We start from the raw sequence: 24,150 nt of genomic DNA, 5'->3' as shown, positions 1-24,150 counted from the left end.
GCAATTGCAAGTTACACTGCTTCATTCAGGACACTGTTCCACAGTTGGAAGTTACTGTAATAGAAATTAACATCAACATTTGAAATGGAAAATGTATTTTGGTTTATGTTTATTTCCCAGTACCTGCATGGTTCAGCTTCCATTGCTTTACATCATTACCTTTCATTTGGTTCACTCAGTGTAGGTAACAAAAGTGAGAGGAAATGATTCAAAGACATTACTGACTATCAAAACCATTAAACTGAGGAAAGCAATAGTACTAGCCTGCATGAAAACAGAGAGATACAAAAAGACAGCAGCACTATGCCTTCTCCATCTCTTTCTTGGCCATTTTCCTCCTTTAAACCGAATCAAAACTTGTTGACTGAAGGGGAAGCACAGAGACACCAGGAGAAATGACCAGTTGAGGATATTTCTAAGTAATTCAAATTTTCAGAAAGCCACCAAGATCAATCACAGGCACAGATCTTCTTTCATGCCTTTTTTCTTATCTTTAGATGGGGTTACTAAAATAATCCACAGGAATGTTGCAGTTTCTATTTCTAGAATACTCTAGAGTAGTCTATTTCAGTCTTCTTTAATAGTCCTATGTACTATGGGTTTGACTACCTAATTCTCACAGTAGGTGTTACCACGAGAGTTTAGGTGAATGAAAATCTTTGATTCCATGGACCTAAAGGAGGATAGATAGCTATAAAAAATTCTTAGTTAATCCAGGTTTGCTGAACTCCAACAGATTTTGCAGCTCATTTTCATTTGCAAAGAATGGGGTAGAAGGAAGAGATCAAGGTCAGGTGATTATCTGAGAAGGTAAATTAAAACTAAATTAGTTTTATTTGAATATATACAAACAAATCAATATTGTATATGCCTTGGTTTGCATGAGTAACTCCAGCTGGCATCAGTTGACAGAGATTCTCCTCCTGATAAAGGATATGTTAAAAAGCCAATCCTTTATCTACAGCCTAAATTGCAGACTACAAATTCCCTGGGTTAGAAAAGTCTTCAATTTGATGAGAAAATAGTTAGTCTTCAGAAATTAATTTATTTAAAAAAATTCAGGGCTCTACTTAAGAGTCATCTGACCAGTCTCTGATCAAATGAAAATTATTGCATCTATGTAGCTAGAGCCAAGCTTTCATGAGTCTGAAGATGTCAAATCTGTGGCTGCTGAGCAGTCTGAACTCTATCAGTTCTGCTCATGGCCAGCTGTAGAATACAACTAGTGAGTCACTACTGATCAATTCCAGAAATCCACTTTACATGCTTTCTACTTTAAGATCATGCAGAAGTATCAAATGAAAACATATGCAGTTTTGTCATGTTTTAGGCTATTGGTGAAGCACAATATTACTGTGAGGGTCTCTTCCAATCTTGAATGGTATATTTTCTCTTCCAGGGCCTGACTAATCTAAAATTAATTTAAAGTCACTTCTAGACCAAAGAGAAGCAATCAAAACAACAGAGATCAGTTTCTAAGATGTGGGGCACAGTGGCTCTCTGGCTACTAGGCTGTATATCTATTGCAGCCTAACCACTAATTTTTGTCCCTGATTGTTCTGATGTAGCAGCAAGAATAAATGAGCTTGTGTTTCTCTACTGGAGGACAGAAAGATTACTCCCTATCTCCACTCAGGGCTTAAGGACCTGGACTTAAAGATGTACTTTATTAGAAAAAAAATAAAAAAATCAATGGGTTTGTATTTGGATTTATGTGTTCCTGTGACTAAGTTGCTGTACAAAATATATAAAAAACCTCAGTCAAAAAAGGAAGAGAAAGAAGAAAATGGGTAATGCAAATAAGTGTGATGCAGACTGGTAGTGATTATACTTCTGAAAATCAAAACGCAAAGTACAAATTGTAGCACACTTTGATCGAACTACAACTTCTGGGATACACTATTCACTACTTGTTTTATGAAAGACAAGTGAAAATTATGAAAAGAGTTGTTTTGGGGAAGGTAAACTATTATAGACTCTTGTGTTAGTATTTCTAAAGACAAAGAGCTTCCTTTTTGTTTTTGCTTCTGGATTTTTGCTGTTGCTACAGTACGGTCCTGAATTATTTATTCATAAGAAGTGCTTTCTGAGATAACATTGAATATTAACAGCATTACTTCTGCATAGGTACAGTAATAACAGATATATATGTATGTATCGTAACTTGGTGGGTGTTTCCGCACAAATACATGAAATTGTCAATAGATATTTATGAATTTCAGAAGGCTACTTTTGAAATAGTAGATTTAATACTTCACCATAAAAGTTGGAAATCTTAAAATATCCAGGTTTAGGTCTACAATGAGAAATTACCTTTGCATTTTCATTGTAATGAAGATTGAGATGAAACATACTGCAAAAGCTTTTGCTCTGGTAGCCATATCTGAGTGGCCTGGGATAATGGCTCATTTCAGGTTCTTGAGAAGTGTATTTTAACAGAGGCATCACTGTTTGTCTGGTTAAATCTTCTCTCAGATATCTTTTCTTATACTGATGCCACCCCTATTACTAGATACTTAATCTGGAAAACAGAGGGCAGTGAGACAAGACTGCTCTGTGAGCTCAGGCCTGCCTCAGGAGAGAACAGCATCTTCCAACATCAGGCACAAAGGTAAACAGAACTGTCTTCCACAGACAGCCCCAGAATATTGTGGTTAAATTGGTGTATCCACAACAGATACAGAAGATGGGAAATAGCTAGAAGTTATTACTTCCCACCCTCCTGACCCCAACCCAAGAAATGACTATTAGTAAGTCATGTAATGAAGGTTGTCTTAAAATCTTCAAGATTAATCTACTAATTGTGTTTTCAAAAACAGAGAATTAAACTGTTTGCCTCAAATTCCCAATATTAAGTAGGAATAGGTGGCTAAACTTCTTTACAGGGCTCAAAATTATTCCCATCTGCAAACATGGTGCTAATTACTAAACTTAACATAATGAAAACATCTGTCTGGCATTATAATCAGAGAGCTGGACAAGAGGCCTTTATCCTACAGACAATCAGGTCTCAGTTCGGGGATAATTCCAAACTATAGTAATGCTGACTGCACTAGGACTAAAAACATGTGTCAGAAATTTAGTGCACATTTAACTGCTTTCCTGAATTAGTGTAACAAAATTGCAGTGCTTTTGAATCAGCAGAAAATTTTCCCAAGACTTCATTGAGCCCTGATTCAGGCCCTAATTACTTCCTTCTTGTATTGCTAGAATCAGGATTTAAATTTCGCATTGCAATTAAGCATACTCAAGGAATAAGCATGCTTAGTTTTTAAAGTTTGTTCATAACTTTTAAAAATTACAGTAAACTGAAGTCACTTTGCAATTGTTCTCCAACTGAGTGGTTTGAACACCCATAAATTAATTAATCTTTTTGAATGCACTGTAAAATAAGGCATCAAATAAGCATCTACAATCTATATTATTCAGCACCACATAATTTGGGAGTATGGTTCTGCGTGTAAGTTCTTTACTAAAAGCATTCCACTGTATTTCCTTATCTGAAATAGCAAAACTGAAATGTTGAAAATAAAAACCTTAAAAAAGATTCATAACAGATTGCACCGTCAATGAAGACATGCAAAAAAGAGTTATTCAAAAATGGAGAAACTGAAAGTAGAACTAAGAAAAACAAAGAAAAAATTAAATACATAAAAGAAGCTCAAGGGGCTCCAAAAAAAGCTGATACAAACAATTCTAAAATATTTCTTACCTTCTTCAGTCATTGTGTCATAATATTTTAGGTTTCCATATGATCCAAGCTCTACAACATCACAGTAAAAGACACAAAGATAAGGAACCAGCAGACATTCAAGATATGTACATGTTTTTGCATGTGCTTCATAAGCTTGAACAGTGATTATGCAAAACATTCTGCAGGACAACAAAACACAGTTTACAGAAATAGCAGTGCCTTTCCTCCCAGAAATTTCAGAAGTCACTGACTTTAGGTAAGTGTTAAACTTCTTAGTGAGATGTAGGAGAACCACTGACATCTAAAATGTAGCCTTTTCATGGTTATTGCTGCTTTGGTGCCTCTGCATTTGGGAAAACATAACAAACTTGACAGTGCCTAATCAGCAGTAATTTTGCAAACTAAGCTCTTTTGTCATTCCCCAAGTCAAACATGCAACTACTTCTGCATAAAAATTTTTTAAAAACACATAACTTAAGAAACTGTTCATAATGTTGTCCCACAAACACTGTTTTGATAGCAGTGCTGATGTTGGCTTGCTTTAGAGGGGTTACTTACTTTAACCACTCTCTTGTCACTTGTGTAATCAGAAAAAAATCACTTCATCAGGTGATATTAGACCTATATTATTTATATCATTAAATTGATTTGTATATATTGCATTACTATATTCTAGCAGGGTAGAGAAAAGAATGGAATGCAGATATCTCCAGACCTTTATGGCTACTATTATTTTTTTGTGTGATACAACCTTGCATGAAATCACCTTTTTACTCAAGACGTTGTTTTACATTTCTTTTCTTGAAATGCTTTCTTCTTCTAATTTGGCATATATGTGAATATATGTATAACAACAATAAATAATGTAAATCTACAAAACAGGCCAATGAAAAATTAAGCCCAAGGAGGAATTTGCAAATGATCTGGCTGAGGAATTTGTGGATGATTTCACTCATCATTTTTACGTAAAATTTTACAATTGAGCATCTGAGCATCCAACCTTTGACAGAATATAATCATTTAAAAATGTATGCTTAACAGTTTGGTAGTGCTCTTTCCTTTGGAAATATTCTCTCTTCATATCTATGAAACAGCTTAAGTAATTAAACTTGATGATGCCCTATTATTCTGATTTTAGCTGATGCACCTCACATTCTTTCAACAATTTTTCACAGAGGTGGATTTCAGTAGAGGCACAGCTATTAGTTTTTTACTGAAAAATACTGTGATGATATGCAAATCTTTTGAAAGATCTTTTTTTTTAATAAAAAACTGGAATATGGAAATTAACATTTCTTACATCATTTGCAGAAATAGAGAACGCCATATGCCATGTAACTTCAAAATATAGGATATTCTAATTGTTGATTTTTTAATAATTATGATTAGATTGTAATGATTTTTCACAGTCAGTTTATCAAAAAAACCCCCAACCAAACCACCACATATTGGCTCTCATGTTTAGATTATTTGCTAACATCTGAAATGAGAGATGAAAGACAAACGGAAAGAAAAAAAAGTGAATCTGACCTTATAGAGACCAAAAAAAGAAGAGAAACAAGGTGACGAATGACAGTGCATGATGCTGATGATAACCATGTTCTGGGTACTTCAGCAATTCAACACACCAAGGATTAAACTAGGTTAATTCCTGTAGTTAGCAAAATTATTTCCTGGAAAACTCTAATCCTGCTGGTGAGATTATGTTATCCAAAGGTTATAGTCCTATACCCAGAGTGGAACATTTTATACAGTCATCAGCCCACTGACTGCAATGCACAACAATGATCCCAGAAAACATCAGCTGTACATATTCATCTGAATTACTTTTGTTGGTTTCAAGATTACTCAGACCAGTGCTGCTCAGCAGCATGAGAGGTCTGCCTCTGTATAGTCTGCCTCCAATATATTGCACTGGCTTCTTCTGTAAGATTTGGACTAAATCTGCTCTTTGGTATTTGGTTTTGAGTTTTGCTGTTAGAAGAAGACATATTCTGTTCAATATGAATTCAAGTAAACTCAAAATTAAGTACTTTTTGAAAAAATATTGTATTGGAAAAATTAAAAAGTTTTTTAAAATAAGCTTATTTTAAATGGAATTGAAAATCTAAAATACTGTGATAAAGGGTACTTTAAAAAATATCCCCAAATTCAATGACAATTCCATTTTTGTGAATCTGCTATGTAACTCCCATGGTGAGGGAGACAAACTGGATGACAGCCAGTACCTGCCTCCCTACTGGTTGCATGAAACAAAGAGGATGCAGAGATGCACCTTAACAGCTGATCCTCAACAGTTAGAAAATAATTTAATAATTTGTTCCCTTCTGCATATCTTTACACCATCAGAGAACACAAGGTTCCTGGTAATCCTGTTGAACATTCCCAAAGGATTACAACAACATTTGCCTTATTACCTACTGTTCTTTGCTTTGTTTGTGGGTGTCACACCACATCAAAGCAAACACAAAGAATAATGTTGTTAGTCAATGGAGCTACATTATCTGTGACTTCAAATTGCATTCAAGACAGACAGCATGGCTTCAACAAGGGAAAATCCTGCCTGACCAATCTAGTGGCCTCCTAGAGTCGAGTAACTACAACAGTGGACAAGGGAAGGGCTACAGGCGTCATTGATCTGCAAGGTCCCTTCAAGCTCCCTCTCTCTAAATTGGAGTGAGATAGATTTGATAGGTGAATAAGGAACTGGTTGCATAGTCACATCCAGAGGGTAGCTGTCAACAGCTCAGAGTCCTGATGGACATCAGTAACAAGTGGTGACCCTCAGGGGTCTGTTTTGGGACCAGTGTTGTTTAATTATTTAATATCTTAATTAATGACATAGATGAATGGATCAAGTGCACCCTCAGCAAATTTGTAGATGACACCAAGCTGAGTGGTGTTGTTGACACACCTGAAGGACAGGATGCCACCCAGAGGGACCTAGACAAGCTCAAGAAGTGGACCCACGGGAGTTTCATGAGGTTTAATAGGATCAAGTGCAAGCTGCTGCACCTGGCTTGGGGCAACCACCAATATCAATACAGGCTGAGGGATGAACAGATTGAGAACAGCCCTGCCAAGAAGGACTTGGGGGTGCTGGTGAATGAGAGGCTGGACATGACCCAGCAATGTGCACTTGCAGTCCAGAAACTCATTCATATCCTGGACTGCATTAAAAGCAGTGTGGCCAGAAGGTCAAAGGAGGTGATTCTTGCTCTAGTGAAACCCCACCTGGAGTACTGCACCAGCTTTGGTGTCCCCCAGTAAGGGCATGGACCTGTTGGACAAGTCCATAGGAGGGCCACAAACAAGGTCAGAGGCCTGGAACACCTCTCCCACAAAGACGGGCTTAGAACATTGGGTTTGTTCAGTCTCTAGAAGAAAAGACTGAGGAGATTGTGGAGCAGCCTGTCAATACCTAGAGGGGAACTATATAAAGATGTTGACAAACTTTTTAGTAGGACTTTTTGTGGTAGGAAGAGGGTAGATTCAGACAAGATATAAAAAGCACATGTTTTATATGGAGGATGGGGAAACATTGTCACAGTTTGCCCAGAGAGAGAGACAGTCTACGCCCCATCCCTGGAAACATTTAAGGTCAGATTGGACAGGGCTCTGAGCAACCAATCTAGTTGAGGCTCACTGCAGGGCAGTTTAGATAGATAACCTTTAAAGGTCTCTTCCAACCCATGCTATTTTGTAGTTTTATTAAATAATATAGTTATTTACCCAGTTTATTTTCAGTATTTACTCACTAAGTAATGTACATACAATCTGCGATGAAAGAGTCCTTTCTGTCTTTTAAGTGTATAGCCCCAGCCTGCCATAGCAGAAAAGCAGAGCCAATATTTCTCTTTACTCTCCTGCGACTGCAATCTCTGATACAGACTGCGGTTGTCCATAGTTATGTCAGAAATGAGCCTGTCTCAGAGTTTCTCAAACTACTCATAAGCCACACAGCTATTTTAGAGATAGCAACTCGCACTGCTAAGGTTATGTATCCCTTCATGAAAAATATGAAGTCAGACTCTCAAAGAAAAGAAATGCATTGTGGATTGCTTTGACATGTGTAAGACCTTCACTCTGCATAAAAAATATATTTCTATGAGAATTCATGTCACACTCTTCTGAGATAATTAAACTGCTTCAAAGTTGATATAATGTTTATTCAAAACAAAACTGCTAAAGAGAAATTAATGGTGACAATCCCTGAATTTTTAGTACAACTCCACTATTGCATTTACTAGACACTCCTTGTGTTTGACTTCCACAGTCATGAAGGTGTCAAGGCATAATCCTTTATCAGCATCACTGGGAGCTTGGTTTAAGAGAAATTTTGAGGCATTCTGGAACAAGCGGATGGAAAGCACATATTTTTTCCTGAGTTTTCATACCATAAATTCAAACTACCAAAAGGCTGAATATCTAAGACATAAGAGAGAAGTGAAATGAGAAAGTAAGAGCTCAGTTCTTAATGAAATTGAGAATATGCATGCAGCCAAGAACTTCAACTTAAAAGCAAGTAAATAATTATGAAAAGATTGTAAACTTATGAAGCCTAACTGAATATTTGAGACTGAAGAGAATTTTTGTGTAAGAAGTTGCACACATAATTCTGCAAATCAACAAGTTCCTGACAATCAAAAACGTTACTTTGATAACTCATTCTTCTCCTTCATATTTTTCTGATTTGCACTTTCTGTTGGCATCATGCTTATCAGGACATTCTCTTTTTATTTGTACTTTTTCAAAGAAGGCCAAGGAATTAGTCCAAAGGAATTAGAGGCCATGGTCTTGAGAAAAGTCAATCAGATTATCAGAGTCTCATCCATAAACAGAAAAAGGAGAACACTTTAAAAGATTTGCTAAATAAGTTATAGTGGCTATCCAAAGTAAATTTGAATCAAAGCTTAGTTTGGTTTTGTCAGTGATGTTAGATTAGGAACAAAGACCTCTCAGTGCTATAAACTTGTGAAAGATCTAGTGAAGATGAACATTACTGGTGTAAAATAAGAGTCCTAACTTCTAGTAGATCTTTAATGAAAGATAATGCCATCCACTGTTTGAATCAAAACACAAAAAAATACCTCCAACTGAAAACTATCAGGAATTGTGAATTTTAAAAAGAAAGAATTATTTGAAATTATTTTCTTTCTGTGAGTTTCATCTTATTCTGACTTCCACCTTCCCTAAGCTTCGTGAACCTCTTAACTTTCTTACTGAGTACTTATATCCCTATCTATCTGGAATAGACTGGAACTGCTGTGGGAGTTTGTATGTAATATCACTGCAGAAAGCAGAGGAGCAAAAAGCAAATGTTCTTCTAAAAAGAATAATACTTTTTCTCCTACTACCTCCAGATAATCAAATATTGTAGCCTACATTTTTACCTGCAGAATTTTCAACTGCCAGTTCTTCAAATATGGAAGCTTTACCACTGAACTGTTGCTGTGGAAAATACAAAATCCTCTTTTGGATCTGAGTAATAGAGTAAAACATTGCATTGCATTTCAGAATTACATCTTTTTTGATTATACTACTACCACATTGATTTACTAACACTCCTAAAAAAAAAAAAGAAAATAATATAAATTAAGTCTCTCAGTTACTTAGCTAGTAGGCAGTGCATTAGAAGTAACTGAATTACTTACTATTTTGTGCATCTAGATCTAAAAACACGTGGCCACCTTTCATCTTGTCTTTAAATTGCAAACCTGATGCTCCTGTTCTCTCTCCTCACTTGTTCTTACCCTGTTTTTTATTGTATATAGTTTTTTCCTGATAGCAATCTTATTAGAGTTTTCTGCTCTTATATAATTGGTTTATTGCAATTTTATCAAACTGGAGTGTGAATAGAAATATAATTAAAAATTTATACAATCGTATCAGTAGAGTTCTAGGCAGCTTAGGTTAGTCACAAAACCTGAAAGCTAGATCTACCTATTACTTTGTTCTTAGTGCAACTTTTAAAATGAGGAGTGAAACCCCACTGTTTTCAGTTGTGGTGACAAAAGGAAATTTGTTAGGATTTTAGTTGATATGGGCTGAAAAGCAAATATTTTTAAGGAGACGATCAATGGCATGTTATTTACAAACATATGCAGTGGAGCAGAAACTAAGTTACATTATTATTATATGTCAGATACAGATTTTGGTATTTTTAGGAGATTTTATTTTTCTTAAATTTGAGAAAAACACGGAAGTGCTTATTCCTGAGAGTTTTCACTCAGAAGTTACCTTTGTGCCTTCTGCCATCAAACTCTTGAAGACAAGTGCTGTACATTCTCTAGAATGTAGTAAGACCTAAAGACAACACATATATAACAGAATTAACCCAGCCTGGACCAAACACAATTCCTGCTGCCTTTGAAGATGGTATTTATCCTCAAAGAATTTTTAAATATTCAAAAAAAATTGGAATTCTGAGATGTAGAAGTGAAAACCTCATCACACTGATGAGGTTAAAGCACAGAGAGCTTTACCACTGATTCTTTTGGAGTCAGGATTTTCCTGAGTGTCTGTTGGGCCAGGCACTGTAGGGTACTGGACAATGAAACTCCAACTAAATAAATTCCAATTGTTTGGTTTTTCAGCATGACCGAGGAGAATAAAAGAAACAGCACGCATTCTTCTCACTATCCAGTCATAAAATCCAACCAATCTGTGGAGGATGAAGTCATCTGTCATGTGCAAACTCAGAAGAAAATCTCCCACTTCCAGCTACAATGGAAAGCCCCTCACAGTCACTACTATTCCCTGATCTGTACATGTTTATAAATTATTCATGTTCTTTATTGTTCATATTTTTAACAAGAAAATTCTGAGTTAGGAAAAAACTTAAAATGAAGCTAAAGGCCATTAAGCTTGTAAATACATAGTCAGGACAGATGTACCCTGCTCTGGGATCATACTTGTCTTTAAATATTCATGTCTTCCTTGTGCACTCAGTAGGGAATCTCAAGAAGAATATGCTGTCTGAAGAACTGGGCATGACTGGAAAATATCATGGAGAAGAGACACAAGAGTTTTGCCTGCAGTGAGCAGCTTGCATAGATTCTAATCAAAACAACAAAACAGGGAATGGAGAAGTAAATTGTTGCAAAAACTAACACAACAAGCAAGATCAAAGTCCCTCAAATATGTCAAGAATGAAACGGTTCGTGTATGTATGCTAAATCACTCAGTAAAATAATTCAGACTTCAAAAGTCTACTTCTTGGGCTGTCAATAGACATTTATGATTGATGTACAGAAAAATCAGCTGAACCAAAACTTCTAATAAAATTCTATTCATTAGCCTAACACATCATTTTCTCTATGCCAAAACCATACATTTTGGTAGAGAGCTCAGGTTGCACAGCTGTTACAGGGACATTTATATCTTCTGTGTGTTATCTGGAAGTTTTTAAATACAACTGCTATCCATTTTTGGCTTTGAAGTCTTAAGATATGCGGCACAAGGGGCACCATTTGAGGAAAAAGGGTCCTCACTCTGCACCATGTGTGGTGAATGAATTCAAGCAGGACAGACTTTTATCCAGGCAGAACTCTCGTGTAACATTATTGCTCCACAACTATATACAGACTCTCAACCGACCCTGGGTCTGAGCTCTCCAGCCAGGCCAGGTGTTTCCTTATCTCTCCACATACCACACACACTCACATGACTGCTTCCAGCCACAGAGATAACCACGCTTCAAGTGGCTTTCCAGCTTGACCTTGTGATTCCTTTCACACACACACACACACACTAATCTTGGCTCTGGCTAGCTCAGGACCACAATATTATTGCTTTAGTATTTTCTTCTTCTTCTTTAGCTGCTTCTACAAAAGTATACTGGGGGAAACAGATATAGAATTTCTCTCTCTCTTTCAACTTTCTGACAGATATTAACTGGGTTATCTAAAATACTGTCTCTGGCTATTTCAATAGACCTGCCCTTAGATGCAAAGGACGCAAACTAAAAGCCAGAGAACTCTATCTGGACACAAGAAAACAGCTTTTACTGGGATGATGGGCAAACATTGAAATGGGTGTCCCAGAAAGATTGTGGAGTCTCCCTTTGTGGAGATTTTCAAAACATGACTGGAATCTGGCCTAGGCAACCTGCTTGAGTTGATGATCCTGCTTGAGCAGGGGATTGGACTGAATTCTATAACTCGAGAAGTCCCTTCCAACCTACATGAAGAAATCCCACCCCACCAATTCTGTGAAAGCTAGCTACATAAACAGAGCATGAGTATCTGCCTCAGACATGACTCTCCACATTGAAGGTAAGTCTAATTGTCCATTTTATTGGTTTTCCATCCTCATATCAGACTGAAATAACGGGATGGAGTTAATGGGAAGATAATATAACTAACAGCAACTAATTTGTTGTGTGAGCCTGGCAAGGAGCCCCCATCTTCTCTGGCAGAAGTCCCTTGATAACATTTCAGTCTTCATCAGAGAGGTAAACCAAAATGTTCCGAGCACTGTGCTCAGAGGGCTGTTTCTTACTTTGTGGATCAGAAGAGGAACCAAGGACTGTTACAAGCTAGGTAAGAACAAGAGTGCAAGAAGAAGAATGCTGAGCTTCTTCACAAGCCCATAGGTATGCCCAGAGGATGCTCAAGAATGATGAAGGATTTGGACCAGAGATAGTTAACAACATAACCATCACTTTGGTCTAGATTTGCGTATTTCCTCATGTTAGATAAAATACTGTCGTGCTTAAAAAGCTCTGAAGAATTCTTTCTTTCATCTCTATCATGGTGCTAGGAAATGCACTCAAGCCCTGCAGCATCACAGACTCAAAGAATCGTTAAGGCTGGAAAAGACATTTAAGATCCACACTCTGTAGCTGAGGAAAGTGGAAGTGCTCACATTACTTCAGCAATACAGGAGCTGAGCATTACTCATGAGTTGGTGTAAACTGAGCTACCTGGTCTTACTTTTCTGAGGATATAAAAAATAGTGTCAATCAAACAAGGTTTCCAATGTCAGTGAGCATAGACATGATGACGCAGTCAAGGCCACTGGAAGAACAAGGGTTTTACTAACTGATACCAAAGCTGGGAGCCTGCTGAGTGACCAGACAGACAAAGGTTACCAAACCTCTGTCAGCTGTCTTTGGGGTAAGCTGACATTTTTTGTGACATCTAAGAAAAGAATCCTAGGAGCATCAGCAAAAGAAGCAAAACAGTTTAGGCGAATAAAAAAGTTGGGAAATTCTTAATACCATCTTAAGATGGGTATCTAGGAACACAAAAGGATCTAGCAAGTAATTCTAAATAATTCATTACTATGTCAAAAACTTTGAGGATCATATTTGTCTTTATTTTCCTGAGAAGCATGAACATACGTTTCATTTTTTTGTCAGAACAGTGACAGTACTGTATTTTTCTGCATTCAGTGAAGGAAGTGACAGAATTGTAAGCTCAGCTTTATGTAACAGAAGGTTACTTCTCTCACTAATAAAATGCACCATATTTACATTTTAAAAAAAAGTGCAGAATAAGAGATAAACAATACTTTGTCTGCAGAAGTACATCCTGTAGTTTTCCACTTTGGAAATAGGACTCGAAACGGGAATAGGAGAAAATTGCCAAAGATACCTACTTCTGACTGGGGATTGAGCCATGACAGAAATTTACATCACACTGACTTTCATGCAGAGGATGGCATTTGCGTATGAGTTATAGCCTTGTCACACAGGAGCAAGAAAGTCAGCAACTAGCTAAATTCTCATTCATGGGAGATGCTTTGTTGGCCTGTTGCACCTTATCAGCAGGCAGAAATGGGTTATCATAATGAAAAGATCTTATTCTTCTTGTACCCTGATAAAGCTGAGCAAGAAAAGCAAGGTAGCCTCTGGTTGCACTGGTGCTCTGAGTCCTCACTTCACCACTCATATCTTCCCTTTCCAACAAACTGCCCATAGAAGTCTCCAGAGAGAAAATGCTCCCTCCACAGTCCTGAAGGAATCACCCTTCAAGGTAACCTACAGCTTGTAGGGAGAAGGTAGGATTACTATGCATGGAAGATACTTCCACATAAAATACTTCCCATGCTTTTCCTTGCACTGCTCTCACTGCATAACAGCCTTCTTCCACCAAAAAATGTAGAGACGTCTTTGCAAATCCTACATTTTTATAACCCAAGAATGTCCCTTTCAAAACTAGGACAAAGGTATCTAAGGTACAGGACTCAGAAGAAATGATCAGTGATTGCCATGATTTATGTTCAAGTTACCTGGATTTTGGATTTGGGCCTGACCAACTCAGCAGGTTGGATGATGCCAACCTTACTCATATGGGCAATGTTGTTATGAACAGACCAGCTGACTACTCAGTTGGATTGCCAGACCAGCACTTAAGCAGAAGCAAATACGGCATAGGATTTCCTGGGGATTAGTGACTGGCTGGGAGTTGATGATAGCCTGATGCACAGGCAGTCATTAATCTTAATCCTCAGGAAATGATCCGTATCAAGGTCATTATTTCTGTAATAAGATAAAAGCAAACAAAAACCTAATGTCATACAGATATTTATATTTTTAATGAACGATGAGCTTTCAACTGTAATGTAAAGTTCATGTCCCATTAACAAATATCCTACACATTCACCTGTTAGAGTGGCTGAACTCTTATCTTCTTAGAAGCTTTGTGCTGAGACCAAGATTTTGAAGGGGAGAAGTCTTCCTTGTCTAGACTGTTAAATCCACAGCATTACTGCACACCTGCCTGAATACAAAGTGCCAAATATCCAGCAGCTCCAACTCATCTCAGATATTACTCATCTGTCAGAGGTGAGCTGAACACCTTCCAAGCCCACTGATTCTGAAGCATTTACAAGCTGGTTTTCACAAGACAGGCACGAGCCATGCAAAACAACATTTGTGTAGGAAGGGAAACGGAAGGACAGGTTCATGAATGTATAATTGTATATTGGGATTGCTCTGTTTATCCACATTTTGTGGAAGGTAAATCTTACTTTCTCATTTCATGGTATCTTACCTACAAGTAAGTGCATTTTTAAGATGCTTTCAATTCCAGTAGAGATTGGTTCTGACTTCACAAATGAATTATTCAGAAGTAAATTTGATGAGCTGGTTTTCTATAAATACATTGAATGTTAATGCAATAATAACAGTGTGTAGACCAAGCTGACCTTTAATAGCGACACAGACAATAGTCTGTGTATACATTCTATATTGCTTATGCTATCAAGAGGACACAGATGGGACTTCTCTGTCAGCTTTGCAAAGCCCACAGAACTCCAAATGACAGAGCAGTCTGTCTTTTATGTCCCCATTTCCCTTGCACTTATTCAAGAGAATGTAACAGTGAACTTTATTACTGACTTAAAGAAAAACTGGATCCCCAGCAGAGTGCAACAACTAGAAATTTAACTCCTAAAGGCAACATTCAATCTGGAAGCTATGAAGAGTCAACCACAGAGCTCCCAGACTTTGTGAATGCTTTTCCAGAGACTGAAAACCCAGTTCACTTGTCCATGACAGCTGCAGGACTGCTGGCATCTATCAGGAAGTAATTTGACTAATGGACCCAACAGTCCAGAAAGAGAGCAAACACTGAAGAAGCCATCTTATGGAAAGAGGCTGAAAGAAAGTGAGTGCAGGTGATTGAGATGCAGTATGAGAAGGGCAAATGAAGTATATGCTAGTGAAATGTGGAAAACAGAAATGAGAGGGGGAGGAGGACAGGAGTATGCCCAAGAGCAGGGGATACCAGAGTCCCTGTGTATGTGTCAGTTTTGACATAAACCTTTCAAACTTTCTTCCTTTGAGAATGGCGCTTTGTAATGTTTTCATAAACTGTTCTTTTTCTGCAAATCCAACAAATACAGCAAATGATGCAATGTTTTTGACCTATTGATCTAAGACATTATCTGGCAGAAATACTGAGGAAACCTAAGCTGATTAAAATAGGGCTGAAAAATGCTCAGAACTTCTTTCTGCTCTTCCAAGTCTGATCCATACTCACATCAAATTATTTGGAGGAAATCCTTTAACCTCACAGGTCATGCACCAGGTCCATCACCATTCATTACTTGAGTGCAAGAGAGATGATTTTCTTTGCTTATAGAAAACTGAAGACTGTTGAGGGTTGTTTTCTTTGGAGTATGAAAGCGCATGTGAGGTGGAGAAAGCCACACAGGCCAGACAAGGCACCAGGGAATCCTTTACATTTCTACATCCCCTCAAATGATGGGTTTATAGAGCAAAGGACTACAGTTCTCAGACGCTTTTAATAAATACTGTCCCTTTTAATTCACAACAAACTTAAAATTCACAACAACTTAAAAAATTTACTTAGCTAGCATGATAAAAGTCTCTTAACATAAACATGATACATCAATTCATTGGTTCAATGTCATTATACACAGGTAGATTCAAGCATGAAAACACGCTTAGAGTTTGGTAGGTAAATATAGAGCTAAATAAATAATTTTTTTCACAGCAGGTACCTATATCCATTATCACACATATTTTTTTAATTAAATGCAAGATTCAAGTACAATGCTATCCAAATGTATTAGTTAGTATTACCTACCTTGGCCAGCCACAGTAGTTACATCAAACTAAAATACCTTTTCTTTTATGGAAATTTGCAGAACTAGATGAATACTGAATAGTGAATACGGACACAGTTCAAAATCCCAGAAAACACTATGAGTGTTCAGTGGAGATATCCAATATTCCTCAAGTCTGCCCTCCAAACTGCCTGCAGTGCAAAATACCTTGAAAGCCAAATATACAAATGAGGTAAAAAGAGCCTCAGAAAAGGTTAATAACCACAATGTGTACAGAAACATGGGTGGATTTTTTTTTTAAACATTTTTATTACACATCTGGGCCTATTTATAAAAAGCTAAAATCAGAGTTCCACGTGCAAAAAAACTTTATTGAATTGCTCTTTCATGCTCCCATGAACTAAAATTTGAATTTTTGTGAAGTCAGCAAAAGCTTGAAATACTGGCATCTTTGATATTAACACCAACTCAAATGTCTGAACATACCTAGGCTATTTTCTAGTGTTTTCTTGGCCACTTCTTCATGGAAGTTTTTCATTAAAAAAATTATTTACTCTAAATGTAGGTAGATTTTTTTTCCCTTTGTAAATTTTCACTCAGTGTGCCAGTTTTAATGAAGTGTACAGATGAAGAGATGTCTATGGCCTTGCACTTACAGAAAGGCCACAAGATATTTATATTCCATTTTTTAAAGAATATTAATTCCAGGACAAATATAAAAATTTGAAAAGGAAAAATGCCATAAACAAATGGTGAAGTATTATGAGCAAAGAAACCTTGAAGAAAATGGTACTGGAGTAATTTAAATAAAATATATGTATTGCAATCATCTTTATCAGTCCACATTGATTCAAGCATTTTACTGACAAAATGAAGAGCAGAATAGAGTTAGCTCATAAACTTACTTATAATTAATACCTAATTTTCAGAAGTGCTGGGCTTCTATTTCTCCCCAGGATGAATTTCTAATATTAAACCCCTTTTGTGCTGAACTTTAGTGAAGGGGAAAGCCTCTGGATCACACCATATGGTGCAAGCTTGCTACAGGAAAAGTAGGAGAGGTATTACCGCTGAATAAGGTACATCTGGGAAACGAGTGAAATAGCTTGAGCAGTAGAAAAACACCTAAGAGATGATCTTATTTTTCAGTCTCTGTTAGGTTCAAATTGAGATTAAGTCAACAATTCTAGCTTTATTGTGGTCTTTAATCTGCCATGAATGTTCATGTGAAGTGCTGTATATAGTTTTTGGTCACTGAAGTTTGGAAGGTCTGTCAGTAATATTTTAGGTCTCTTTAATCCTTCCCAATTCCCTCAAGTGCTATTTCTCAAGACATTTATTACAGCAGCAAGAAAAGTCCTACAGACACGCAAACACCAAATAAACACCTGGCCTTGAATTTTTTTGGATCTTCTACCAGAAGCAGAGAGTCAAATCACCACACAAATGCAAAACCATCATGGTTTTCCTGCCAACTTCTCGTATCAAAGCAATCATGGTCTTCCTGCTAATTTCTCAAAGAGAAAAATAAATAACATCACTCTTGTAAAAAGCAAGTAACCCGTTAAAATATATGTAACAGACAGGAAATATTTGTTGCATTTTTTCTCATGTCAGTGTTAAACCACCTGAAGTCAATCCAGCAGAGTCTCATTCTTTTCAGTAGTCCACATGACAAGGCATCCAACATTTTACCTATTTTTTTCTGACTTACTAAAATCAAAACCAGGAAAGAAAACAAACAAACAAACAAAATCTTTACAAAAGTACAAGGGGATAGAGATTTTGTAACTTTTAGATTGCTGCTGAAGCTGGAAACTAAAAGAGTCAGTAGTTAAAATATGCATCAGCGAAGCGATCAGCTTTAGTTATCACTGCAACAGACAGGTTTCCTAAGTTGAAAGTCTTGGTGGGAGTATGTATATCACACCATAAGAATGCAGAACTCTCAGGAAATTTAGACACATTCAGAAAGGACTCATGAATGCAAGAGAAATGCAAAAACCAGTTTCATGGGTAGAAGGGAAAATGAAAATGTTTACTTTTGCATCAGAAAAGCAAAAAAAAATCCTGAAACTAGACATACCTTCAGCAAGTGGGTCAAGTGTGTGAATCATGAGCTGGAAGATACTGTTCCTCATTAGACTGTTGTGGAGAGATGCAGAGCTTCCTCCTCGCTGGAGACGTGGTTTGGTCTAGGGTGAAAAGTAGGGGAAAAAAATTAGGCACTTTTTGTTGTTTGTATCAAAAGAGGTCTGAAACAGGATGAATTAATCTCACATCACACTGCACAGTGAAACATCTTCAACTATTACTTGCAGCAGATTATATTAAACTACAGAATGTATCAAACATTGCCATAGGTATAGACAATTTCTGTGGAGGTGATGGATCACCAGATTAGTCATTCCCAGGACTCCGGCAAAAAGAATCCTTCTTTGTAAAAGCTCATAAAGTATAAAGAAAATAAAAACCTCAGATGTGGATAAGGAAGAATGCATAATTTGTTCCTTTGTAGAACATTGTGTTTGAATCTCTGAAGTTATGTTTGAATCCCTGATGTAAGTTATAATTTTTAGTGCCTCAGTACATTGCAAATATGGATATGATCAGAATTATGGAGAAAAAGGGCAGTGGTACCCAGTCAAAGTGAAATATGCTCCTTGCTTTGGTTGAACCCATTAAGTACTCATTGCAAAAACAGATTGTGAGTGTGGTAAGGCAATAAAGACATCTACAGCAATGGATCTAATGTAGAAGCATCTCTTCTCTACTTCTAAAGAAATGCAAAACATACTCTGAGGTTCTTTTCCCCATGCAATTGTCTAGTACAATAATCGATGCCTTTGATATATCCCGTAGAGTAAGACTGCTTCTTGACTGGCTGGCTGCTTGTTCCAATAAAAAGGATAATGACAGCCAACAGATTGCTGACTAGTAAGATCCTGAAATCCAATTAGAGGGGAACAACACTGAAGAAAATAATATTTTGCAATAATACATGGTACATGGATTAATCTCTGGTGTCATACACATAAGAAATGAGAAATTATAGAAACTGAACTAGAAAATTAGTTCAGTGCTTTATCTTTGGAAATAAATTATTTAAATTCTATAACAGCATAGGAAGGGAAAGAAATCCCAGTAATTTAGAAAAATGTTGATGTGGGCCAAACCAAAGTAAGGCTTGCCTCACCACCCTCCCAAAAAACAAATGCTCAGTTGCATAATAATTGCTTCCTACCGTCAGTGTTTGGTCATCCTTGTCTCCAGCATTAGGTGACTGCATGAATAGGAAAAAGAACAAAAAGAAGTGTCAGATGGAGCATACATAGAATGGGAAGGCAATAGAACATCACAGATGTCTGATACTATGAATGCCGTTTTGATAGGTTTTTGAACCACTCAAATTAAATCATCCTAGTGATTAAGCAAATCAGAGTAAATTCACACTGCAGTGTTGCAGGAGTCTTATTCTTGTCAGTTTCTTGGACAGGAACTGTTGTCATTTCAGGGCCTGGTACACAGCAGCTGGGCTGCAGATCACAATGTTCACTTCATGCAAATTACGCAGGGAAGCAAATTCCCTGCATGTCAACCTGTTTGAGAGAGTGAGGACTGAAGACTACAAGGCAATAAGAAACTCAGGATCAACCAATTGTTCCATGAGAAGCCTAAAAAGGAGTAACATAACCTTGGTATTTTGCAGAAAGAGACTAGGCAATGAAATGAAAAAAGGTCTTTCAGCTCTGGTTAAGGGCAAGAAACATACTGCTCTGCCGTGAAGGAAGAGACTTCAAATGGATCTTAAATAATTTCCTCCATCTCAAAGGCTCCTGTTCAGCACTATGTCATACATAGAAAACAAATTACACCACAACTGTTCTGTGGAACAATCTCCCCCATTCAGTGAAATCTAGTTTTTGGACAGACATCAACACTAACTTTTTGGACGTGCCTTTTGAATTAATTAACCTTGAAGGTTAAGTGGAAGGCAAGTAGTTATGAGCAAGCACTGACGACAGAGTAAATTCTTTCTGTTCCATAATAAATAACAGAATAACAAGAACTAAACTTTTTGTCAAAAATGTATTACCACAGCTGTGAATATTAACCTTAAGAAAATATAATGAGACATCAAAAGATCCTTGTTCTGATCAAGGAACTACCTGTCATCTCTAAAATAAATCTGCCCTCATGGGAGAAAATGTTAGAAAAAAACCCTTTTATGCCTCTATTGAAGACAGGTATCACAGAAAGAACTTTTAAATTAATAAAAGGGAAACAGAAAATACAAAATCTGTGTTCTAAAATGTCATTAAAACAGTAGATGTATCTTAGAAAATGTTTATATAATGTTTATATATAGTTATATAGTATACATACTCATGTATCTCTCAGATGTAAATCCACACAAGCTGGCAAATCCATGATTTATTTGTGAATAATTTGAGGGAACTTCACAGGAAAGAAAAATCATCTTGTAGCAAAATTGGCAAGAAAGCAAAAAGGACAAGCCGGGAAAAGCTTTGTTTGTCTCTAAGGAAGCAGTTTAGTACAGCAGACTCCTAACCATCAGTGGCTATAGTTACAGAAATCAAGTCTATGATACTTGGATGAATGTGCAAAAAGGGAACTTTTTGTTAAAAGTTTTTTAAAAAATTACTATTTGGGACTTCAAACTTCTGAAGATAGGAAATCTATTTCTTATTTTTAATATTGAAAGAGAATATATAATTGATTAAAATGATTAATTTATAGTTTCTACCTGACAAAGGGCTGAAGAATATCACTTTTCATATGACCAAGAAAAAATATCGTGTTGAAGGAGACACTTGTCATTTACATGAAAGGGAATCATGAAGCTGCATGAACACATAAAAACAACTAGACAGTAATTTTTAACGTTATCATTTCTTTAGTAGAAGATAATTAAAAAGAATAATGAAATACATTTTGTATATACATTAAGGAAATAAAAGTGTGAATTAATGTTTGCCAAATTTCATGTATACACCATTAAATGTATTTTTTCAATATTTTTTCCACACATGATTAGCAGTGCAATTGTTCCAGAGTTTAACCTGCCAGTCAAGTTACCTTCCAGCAAAAATGGTCAAGACAGGAATAAAAATAGAATTTTAAAGCAGAGATGCCTCCACCATTTCAAAATCAGGATTGTAAACAATGGTTTGACATTTTTGTGATATTGAATAATTGTAATTTCTGGATTACTTTCTGGAAGAACACCTTAAAATAGTATTTTAAACTATGGCAGTGAATAATTCAGTTGTGTTGCTGCTTACATTTTGTATTTGATGGCATTTTTCCACACTAGGATGGCAAATTAAATTCTTTTTTTTTACAGTGAGTTTTGTATTTACATGGTCTTTGTTATTTAATTTTGGTATCATACACTGCATGGAAAAGTATTCTGAAGCATCATTTTTCCCTTTCAGAAACATTTAGTATTCAAGCATTTTATGCAGTTTTAAGACAACACTTAAAAATTGGTCCAAGCTTACAATGGTGATGTTTCTTTGTATTGGGAGTGAATACTATATTGTTGGACACAATAATGATTTTTTAAAGAAAATACACATTTTCTGTAAGTTAAGTTTGTTCTTAAATCATGGCAACTGTTGCATATTAGTTCCCTCAGGGTCAAAGAGAGATAAAAGTTCCATGTCATCTATGCAGTATATATATTTCTAGGATTTATTATTAAAAGTTATCTTTTGCAATTACATGCTATAATTTCTTTAAAACCATGGATTTATTATAACTCTGCACAGTGAAAACAACGCGTTCTAGTATACTTCAAAGGTATCTGGGGCACAATCCACTATTATGTTTTTATCAGAGTAATAAAATGATTAATCATGAGAAAGATAACTAATTTTTTAGAGAATTCAACAAAATATTTTTTGTATGCCAAGGCAGCACATAAGAATTTGTACATCCTCCTGCCTCTGTTGATGATCACATATTCAAGCTTGCTTGAGCTAAAACTCTTGAAATATTTTATTCCAGGAATAATAACAAAAAAAAAATCTACTTGCTATGTAGAAATGGTATCCTTTTCACACATCTCTTTTCCTCAGTGACCCAAATCCATCAGTGACTGAGCCTGACAACTTCCTTGCCTTGTTTCGGAATATGTGTTCTTGAAAAACAAGCTTCTGAAGTAATTCATGCAAGGGATGAGGCCTCACTAACTATCTGGTGAGTCTCCCTATGCTTTTCCTTGAAATAAGGGGCATCATGAAAGCCAAGGAGGAGTAGAATGTATAAACAACTCTAGGTGTTTGATAGAGAATTACCCTTGTTAGTAAAGGACAGCTAGTAACTTGAATCATCTATTAGACTGAGTATCCAAAACCAGAATTGGAGAGCTGACTGCCTGCAGGTCTAGCAGTTGTTGCTCTAGATGAAGCTTCTGTGTTACAGGATCAATAGCCATAAATAATCAGTGAACTGGATCACCCATTCTCTTCTCCTAACGAGAGAAAAGCAGGTTGTCAAACAACGGTGGATAAAACTGTAATGGGATTTCAACACCCTTTCTACAGTGTGGTTCATATATCTTTTCTGATTGATATTTTCCAAGTATACTAACTAAAAGATATTACAAAACAAAACAAAACAAAATACAAAACCCAGCCTGCTTCTATGGGAATAATGGCATTTCATGATGTTTGGTGGCTGCCAGTAGTGTTGAATGCAGTATCGTGTCTCCAATTATATAATATTGACCAGATTGGGATTTGCCTAATTGTCTCAAAATGTTTTATAGTGAAGTACTTCTGCTGCGCTCTCTCCTGCCTGTTTTCAAAAGTGGAATCCGGAAACTGCAACTAACAGCGAGTCACTGCTCGTCAGTCCTGAAGTAAATTACAGGATATAAATTTTCTTGAAGCATTTTTCTAGGATTCTCTAATCTTTGCAAGACACTTGCACTTAAGTTCTGGGGTTTTTTTTGTTAGACTGAACTACAGAAAATGAGATACATTTCAAGGGCAGCCACTGAAGTCAATCTAGTTAACCTACAACAATGTAGGTAATTTCTAAAAAGCAGTATCCTAAAGAGTGCTAGTAACGAACATGAAATAGAACTGTTCTGCATTTATTTGAAATTATATGGTAAATCAGATTAAGGCATAACTAAAATCCAAGCAATAAATTCATCTAGCCAGATTACAGAAATAAGCCTAATGAGCCCAGTGAAGGAACAAAAAAATAAAGATATTATTTTATCTAATTCTCTTAATACATACATCTTTGGATTTTATGAAATTAGAATCCCTTAGAGTTCCTTTCTGTGAATATCCCAAAACAAAACAAAGTCATAACCTTAGCCTATTTGATGTGTAGGCTTTATATGGTTGGCTGAAAAGAGTAAATCCTAGTGGTCTCAATATATTTAAACTAAAATTCTTCTAGATATCCATGAAATAAAAGTTGATCATCACTATCACAATCTACAGAAACTCTGTCAGGTGCTGCAATGGGGCCAGTAGAGGTTTCTAACTGGAGGTAATGCACTTCATTACTCCACTCTCTAGATTCTTTTTGTAGAAAGGCTGCAAGTAGCTGTAGGGGTGTATTACTATATTTAAGGTATAGTAAACTGATGGTATGGATTTTAGCTTAGATATCACCGCTTAGTAGATCAGTATCTGAATCCAGACTGTGAACTAACACAGGATTTTGGATCTTAGTTAAAACAGGTGAAGAAAAAGCTTTATTAAGCACACTGTAGAATAATAAACTAAAATTCTCTTTCACTTTGCCTTCTTTCTTCCTTTTACCTCTTTCCTAAAAGTAAAATAAAAGAGGGTGTTCTACCTAAAGAAACAGATTTCTGTGTTCTTGAAGAAACAAGTATGATTCACAAGAACCACATCCAAAATTAA

General features: G+C 36.3%; 1 protein-coding gene across 3 annotated transcripts in view; it reads right to left on the bottom strand.

Annotated features, from left to right (window-relative positions):
* The window catches only part of SLC24A2 (solute carrier family 24 member 2), a 112,842-nt gene that overhangs the window by 36,264 nt on the left and 52,428 nt on the right, over positions 1-24,150 (bottom strand). For 2 of the 3 annotated variants that reach the window (XM_050329215.1, XM_050329216.1), the window contains exons 3-5: positions 19,479-19,517; positions 18,321-18,429; positions 3,713-3,763 (exon numbers count right to left, since the gene is read on the bottom strand). In XM_050329215.1, the coding sequence (XP_050185172.1) occupies positions 3,713-3,763; positions 18,321-18,429; positions 19,479-19,517 (199 nt within the window). The remainder of the gene's footprint in view (positions 1-3,712; positions 3,764-18,320; positions 18,430-19,478; positions 19,518-24,150) is intronic. The other variant, XM_050329217.1, reaches the window with a different exon arrangement.

The sequence above is a fragment of the Myiozetetes cayanensis genome, unplaced genomic scaffold, assembly GCF_022539395.1.
Source record: "Myiozetetes cayanensis isolate MyiCay16 unplaced genomic scaffold, myiCay2020 scf4, whole genome shotgun sequence".
NCBI classification, from domain to species: domain Eukaryota; kingdom Metazoa; phylum Chordata; class Aves; order Passeriformes; family Tyrannidae; genus Myiozetetes; species Myiozetetes cayanensis.
This window is presented reverse-complemented; position numbering and strand designations above follow the sequence as displayed.